At 36.3% G+C, this 7608-nt stretch overlaps 1 protein-coding gene across 1 annotated transcript in view; it reads right to left on the bottom strand.

Moving 5' to 3' along the window:
- The window catches only part of LOC106459015 (protein sel-1 homolog 1-like), a 158103-nt gene that overhangs the window by 33920 nt on the left and 116575 nt on the right, over positions 1–7608 (bottom strand). The window contains exon 13 of the mRNA XM_022385395.1: positions 5193–5291. Within this exon, the coding sequence (XP_022241103.1) occupies positions 5193–5291 (99 nt within the window). The remainder of the gene's footprint in view (positions 1–5192; positions 5292–7608) is intronic.

The raw sequence follows: 7608 nt of genomic DNA, 5'->3' as shown, positions 1-7608 counted from the left end.
GACCAATCTCGCAACCACCATAAAAAATTAACAAATAAACATAAATTATGCATCTTTCATTCTAGAATGAACACAAATTATAACACGAAAACATAAATGTTTAGATGAAATAGCTTAAATATCATAAGATTATACATTTATATATATTTTTTTTATTTTGACCTTTCACCTGTGCCTGGCTAACAATGCTGAAGTTACAATGACGCTGCTCATGTGTACTCATGTTATTACCATATCAAATAGCATAAAGGTGACCTTTGGTCTGTACAAAGTAACTTGTCTTGGCTGTGTTTTAGTCAACTAGTATTTTGTAAAATACAGTCACATTTCAATTATTATACATTATATATGTATATAGATTTTTGCTGTTTCGAAATAAGTTCTTAAAGTTATTTTTTCTAAAACATAGAACATCTATCAGAAATATATGTTCGCTTTAGGATAATGTTAACGTCTGATATGATAACTTATCTCCTTTCACAAAACAACTAGATACCTACACTGACACAGTGGAGGGATCGGTGTACTAGTCACCTAGACAAGTCTAAAAGCATTTGAAGAGGACTCAAGGCATGTGGTATCTCAATATAGAGGAAAGACACACATGGGAGACTGCACCACATCTGAACCAGGTATACCCTTCACTCCAGATGATTGAAGGTGTCAGAAAATGAGCAGATATTGAGGCATATCCAAAAAAGTGCCTATGGTGTAGAGTGGCTAGGGCACATCAGACCATAAGCAGGAAGTCAACTCCAGTTCAAAACCATCAACACTGAGATTGTATCAATTGGCTCATAGTAGGAGGAGGGCCCTTTATCATTTGCCTCAGACCTAGGAAAGAAAGAAGTACTTCCATTCTGAGAACCCAAATAATTATATGTGCATAACCAAAACTATGAATGGACAATGGTAGGAAGGTGAAAATGCAACATGTAGGGTCAACACTAGTCAAAACCATGCATTGGGAATATATCATCCAGTCATGTGTGTGGGCTTATGTTGACCAGTCTGGCTCCAACCAACATCAGTCACCTGGGAACTTACATACAGGTGGCAAATAGGAAGGAGGGGTGAACTGTATAAAGAAAATGTGGTGAAAAAATCCAGTCCACACTATATGGCATCTGGAATAACTCCACACAGTAAAGTCACACCATCTACACTAGCAGAACACCATCACTCTACTATCAACTGAGTGGAAATAATACACACAGAAAGATGCCTCCATGGTCCACCACCCAAGTGGCTAGGAGCTGGGAAGTGGTAAGAACTCCCGTACTTCACAAGAATGGGGTAAAATGCATTGAAGAGTCCGCAGTAATGCTGTACAGGAGAAAGTGCAATGGGTAACCACAAAACCCTACTTTGAAAAGCAGACTGAACTCGATTTGTACAATCAATGAAAAGTAAAGAAGGGCAGCCTTCCCATTCTGCTTTACTCATGATATTTCATAAGTGTACAGTCTGGGAAAAACATACTGATGAAGCAAAACACCACAAGAATGAATCTACAAGTGGTCTTGTGAAACACCCCATCTCAACAGTGAGCATTTGAACATAATGATTGCACATTGTGGATTCAAGAATTAGTATACCTGGACACGCACCACTCACTACAGAGTGGGACTCTAAAACAAAGATGCCCCTGTAACAGGAAACAAAGATTAAAGATTACACCCACTTAAAGATGAACCAATGAGTGAAGGATCGCAACAGATAGCAGACAATATCTGGCTAAGAAAAAACAGCTAGATGATGAAGATGATGTGACACAAAAGTATGAAGGTTGATGTGCTGGCCTAGTTAATCTCCTCCAGAGGACAATGAAGACAAGCAGCCAAAGACCTTGTGAGGTGTCGAATCTCATGAGTATAAACACAGAAAATGTGACAGGAGTCAAGGAGGAATAGGCTATATGGATGACCTGATGAACCCAACCAGTTAGACTATTAGGAAAAAGAATGGAAAAAAGAATGATTTCAGTGTATAAACAATCTGGAATGGAAACCATGGAAAGGAACCATACGAGTCACATAACACTACAGAACTCTGACCAGACACAGGATCAGGTACGATCAGGATAAACGAGAATATATTTATGGTGGTATAGGAAGCAAGAGACATCAATAGCAAACACATCCAACTTTTGACATCCACAAGTTAACACGAGGAGGGAAAAGGATTTCAAGGATAGCTGATATAGGGAACAGGAAGCCAAATGTTCAAATGGAAGTAGAGAAAGGGCATGGAGGACTACATTTAGATCTCAATCTGACAAGGAAGTAGGTCTAGGATGAGGAGAGAAGTGAAATAAGTGAAACAAGGTGAAATATCAGGAGAGGAGAAAACATGGCAGAAACAGGAAAAATGAAAGGTAGATGATAATGCAGCTCTATAGCCTGCAATGGTCAAAAACATAAAGACCATTATTGTAAAACCAGATAAAAAATTCAGATAAGTGAGGGGTGGAAGGAGAGGAAGAAATAAATCTCTGATATATAGATCATTGGCAAAAAACACGTCACATTAATACATGGACATGGATGAGAGGCAGGTGGAGTGGGATATAAGAGATACTACCTGGGTGGAAAATCCAAAACCTTATGCAAGGGACCAGACAAAAGCAATGCATGAAGTTCTAGGGTGGGAATGGATGGATGAAGCAATGGCAATTGAGGTTTATGGAGAAGGGGAGATAGTAAGAAGTAACAGTGGTAAAAAGATGCAACTCTAGTCATGGAGGAGGAATAAGGACACCAGCTGTTGTGTTGTCCCGATCTAGCCACCAAGAAAATTGGTCTGCAGGGAAGGAGGAAGGGAAACTAGGCAATCCAGGAGATCTCTAGTAAGATTCATTTGACCTTGAAAGATCTAGTGGAGAGCCCAAATGTGGGCATAGCCAAGGAGAATAAGAGCCTCCAAAGAAGCCCAAGTCCCCCAAAAAAGAAAGAACTACTTGTGCAAGAAGAAAAGGTGAGTATTGCACCTTCCAAATCATAAGCTCCATGAAATACAATTGAAAGGGAGAAGGCTGGGCTTGACTGAGATGGGATTTGAAGAATATCACAAGATGAACAAGGTACTAAGTTGGTGTGAGAATGGACTTCTCCACCTTGACCAGCCTATACACCTGTGCAGCTTCCTTGAGAAGCTACATGTTGATGGAAGAGGCTGAAAGTGAAAGAGTTGGAAGTAGTCAGTCATCATGTAATAATGGAAACAAAGCCCATGTGAATGAAAAAGTCAGGCAAAAGCTTTGACCATCCAACAAAAAATGTAGGGAGTTGAGGTCAGTCCAAAAAGAAGAGCCTGGAACTGATTATATAGTCCCTGTGGAGGAAGTGAAGATAACAACAGGATGCTGGGGAAATAGGAATATAGAGGTAAGCATCTGACATGTCAAACTTCTTCATCCAAAGATCTGGAGTAAAAAACCATCGAAGAGACAGGAAAGACTCCATGGTGAACCAAGGAACTTTCAAATAATGGTTTAAATAAGAGATATCAATAATAGGATGCCAATCCCTGGTCTTCTTGAGAATTAGAAAAAGATGGGAATAAAAACCAGGGAAAGTTGAACTTCTGGTTCTGTAGTGTCCTTGAGTAGAAGATCCTGAAATGCCTTGAAAAGATGCTGGCTGGACAGAGGATCCCAAGGAGGAGAAAGAAACAAGAAAGTGGGAATAGGGAAGGCAGTGAATGGAAATGAAGAAAGAGTCTTTCTGGTAAGACCTACAGAACCCAAGGGTCTGTAAAAAGACTCCCAAGTGTTCCCAAACAGCAGCAATCTGGCCCCTATTAGGCCTGAACCAAAGTGATAGTCAGTCATCTGTACTGTTGGCAGCATGCAGGTCAGCAGTGAACAATAGTAAACTGTGAAGAGGCAACCTGTTACAAAGGAAAAGGTAAAGGAGATGAAAAAGGTGGCCATGACATAGGAATAGGAGCAGGGGAAAGATGACATAAATGAGAGGCTAGAAAGGACAGGGAAGTAGGCAAATGGGCAGTTTCCACTCTGAACACCAAGGAATCAGAAAAATCCCTCCAAACTGTTGGGTATAAAAAGAGGATCATGTGCACATCATGTAAAGAGGTAAGAAGAGGAAATCCACATGAATTAAAAGAGCATCCTACCTAAGAGGCCCCAACAACAAATGCACCAATTGTGGAGGGAAAGGGCTGAAGAGGACAAGCTAGCCAATGTGGAGAATGGGAGGGAACAGGCATCTGTTGAAAACCCCCCAAGGGAGTGATAAATAACTTCAGACAAAAGGTGTATGGAAGAAAGGTAATGAAGGCGATATGTCAATGTCAGGCAAAGGCAAGAAGATTATGATCAGGGAAAAAAGTACAAAAGAGTCAAGGTCAAATCCCCAATTCAGAAGGAGTGATTCCAAATGTTGAGTAACCAGAAAATGATCTACTGAATGATAGTAATCCAAAGTACAAGCTTCATCCAAGCATGGGGAACATGGCATGCTGACCTTTGAAGACAACTGCTAGGCAAAATTCTAGCAAGGACCTCATTGTAAGGTGAGGGAGGAAGGACAAAATATTTGGTAGTGTTTCTCTCAAAAATGAAGGGAATAGGTCGTAAGACAAAACAAAACACAACTGTGAAACTAAGCACAAAAAATTACCAAAGAAATCTTTGAAGCCTAAAATTTTTCTAAGTACAAAATGTTGTATGCCAAATAAAATATAAATGGCAGTGAACAAGATGATTTAGCACTGTAGTGCTAAATCAAGAAGGTTGAATTCTATTACACAGAGGGAGTCATGTATGCTAGGAGGGTGTGTTGCATGCTACAATGCAGCTATACCATGTGAAAACTGTAAGATAATAGTATTTTTTTCTTTATACTAACAATGAAAATCACCTTGCATATGAACTGTTCAGAGTCCAAGTGCAAATAACTACATTAAATAACGAATTTTTATTAGAAATTGTAGAAAAAACCAAAATCAATTTTTTTTTCTTTCTGAAACTACATTCTTTTGGGAACATCGTGTCAAATTTCAAAAAATTTCATCCACTAGTTTCAGTTTTGTAAAGAACTACCAAAAGAGTTACATAACCTATTTACAAAGTAAGTAGATCATCGTCATAGGGTTAATTTATTTAATATAATTCAAAAATTAGTTGACTTGTTTTCATTTGAACCATAACATTATTATAACAAAATAACAATCCCCATACTGTAATACATATTTCCAAGCTGTAGCTGTCCATCTACCCATCCTTGATTAGCTGCTAAGGAGAAATACTTGAAAGCTTTACTGTAGTCCTGTCAAATAAAGAATGAATAACAAATCAAAATTTAAAATCACAAGAACAAATACTTTAGATAAGGCTGAAAAACAATAAAAAAATAGTATTTTTACTCAATACTATAACATTCTCAAACTACATTGTAGAATGATATTGAAAGTGATTATCCAATTCATTATTTAAAGAAATATTTAGGATACTCCCAACAGTGACAATGACACAAAATTTCTACATGCCTATTTTTACTGTTCAGATGGTGTAAAGACCTAGGCAATGCAAGTCCACTTCTAATGGTACAGCCTGTTCGAGGATTACCATTGTGACTGAATAGCAGAGTGACACCTTTGTTAGTTGTTAAACAGCCAAATACCTTTGGAATGAATGCAACAAATAAAATTCAAGATATATTTCTGTTGGCTGTGTCCTCTACATGTCGCAAGGGAAGATGCATATCTGATGTAGATGATAAAACTGGACGTTGTGGGTCTAAAATACTAAGTTTCTGGACATGGAACATCTACTGGTTTGGTATTGTGATCATTTAGAAGAGATAAGAATATAACAGTCTGAAGATTAGTTGCAGAGACAATATAGTCAGATGAATAAGATTTTGCAAGTGATGCTGGTGCCTAGCTTTCTTGGGAGGGGAAAAACATCAGAATGGCATTGCTTTTTGTTACCAGCAAGTCTGAAGAGATCATTAGTTCTTAACTGGGCAGTCTGTGACATAGTCATTAGAATTAAGACTAACCTGTATAAATGTAATACAGATAGATATGTGAACATTTGAAGCAAATGAGGAGAATGTTGATTTGTATATTACATTTTCAGGAAAAAGTGGAGGACTTTTTACGTAAGAAAAGGTTGATTGCAATTGTTATGTGGGAAGGAGAAGAAAGGGCAGCTGATGGAATGTTTAGACTAGGAATGAAAAGTGAGAGAGATTACTGAAATAGATTATTTGCTTTTAAATTAAGAAAGTGAGTAATATATAGTACTAAAATTTGAATTATAATCTATAGTTTGATACCAAACTAATTGACAAATTCATGAAGTAGTAGTTCAATAAAATTGTGAATGTGAGTCAACAAACGAGATGTCATGGCCTTTCTCTTGTGACCCATCTCAAAAGGATTAAAACTTGCATTATCACTTTATACTTCATTTGAATTATCATGTTGCAATATGACAGAAATAAAAACAGTTTTACAAGAAACAAGATAAGCTAGTTTAGTTAAGTTACTATACATTAAACCATATCAAATTTCCTTTCTCTGAAAAAGCTGCTGTTTTAGACCTTGTTTACATTAGAGGCCTTCACAGCATAAGTAACTACTTGAATGGTAAAAGAAAATCATCAAAAAAGAAATATAAAAAATATACTAATAACTATGAAATGAGTTTAAAACTTATTACATATATGAAATGAAACCTTCTGATTAACAATTAATAAAAATGTTGGCTTGCTTATAATTCTGATATGGTAAAAATATTACTTTCATTATATGTTCGTGATCATAAACTCAGTAAAACTGCATGCAGTTCTTCAAATCAAAACAAAGATCAAATACACAGTTTTATGAGATTAAAAATAAATTTTAAGTTTTACAGTATTGTAGTAAGACATAAAAATCAATAATTGAAATTTGCAAAAGGTAAGCATTTCATGGGCTCAGTCCCTGGGACCGACCTTGTAACCACTTTATGCTTGTTATAAATTTCATACTAACTTTTAAGTTAGCAAGCATAATAAACCAAGTTTGTCAGATCATCAGTAAACATTATAGTGCTTTCATATGCAAAATATCAATTTCTTTGTCTACGTCACATCAGAAAAATTTCAAATTCCACATGCAAGATCTTTATAATGTCCAGATAGTTATCAAATATTTCTAAAGAAAAAACTTTACATTTCATCTGTTATTTTCAGCAACGAATCTCTGTACGGGTTTGGTAGATTTGATTGATCTTGTAAGCACCATAAAAAATTAAGAAATGAATATAAGTTATGCCTTTTTAGTTCTAGAATGACTAAAACTTATAACACGAAGACACATATGTTTAGACTAAATAGCTTAAATCTCATAACATTATACATTTATATATATACATATGTATATATTATATTTATTATATTGACCTTTCAGCCGTGCCTGGCTAACAATACAGAAGTTACAATGACGCGGTGCACATGCATTCATGTTACTGTATCCAATAATATAAAACTGACCTTTAGTCTTCACAAAGTAACCTGTCTTGGCTGTGTTAGTGGACTAGTATTTTGTAAAATACAGTCATATTTCAATTATTATACATTATATATATATATATAT

This window comes from Limulus polyphemus, unplaced genomic scaffold (genome assembly GCF_000517525.1).
Source record: "Limulus polyphemus unplaced genomic scaffold, Limulus_polyphemus-2.1.2 Scaffold547, whole genome shotgun sequence".
NCBI lineage: Eukaryota > Metazoa > Arthropoda > Merostomata > Xiphosura > Limulidae > Limulus > Limulus polyphemus.
This window is presented reverse-complemented; position numbering and strand designations above follow the sequence as displayed.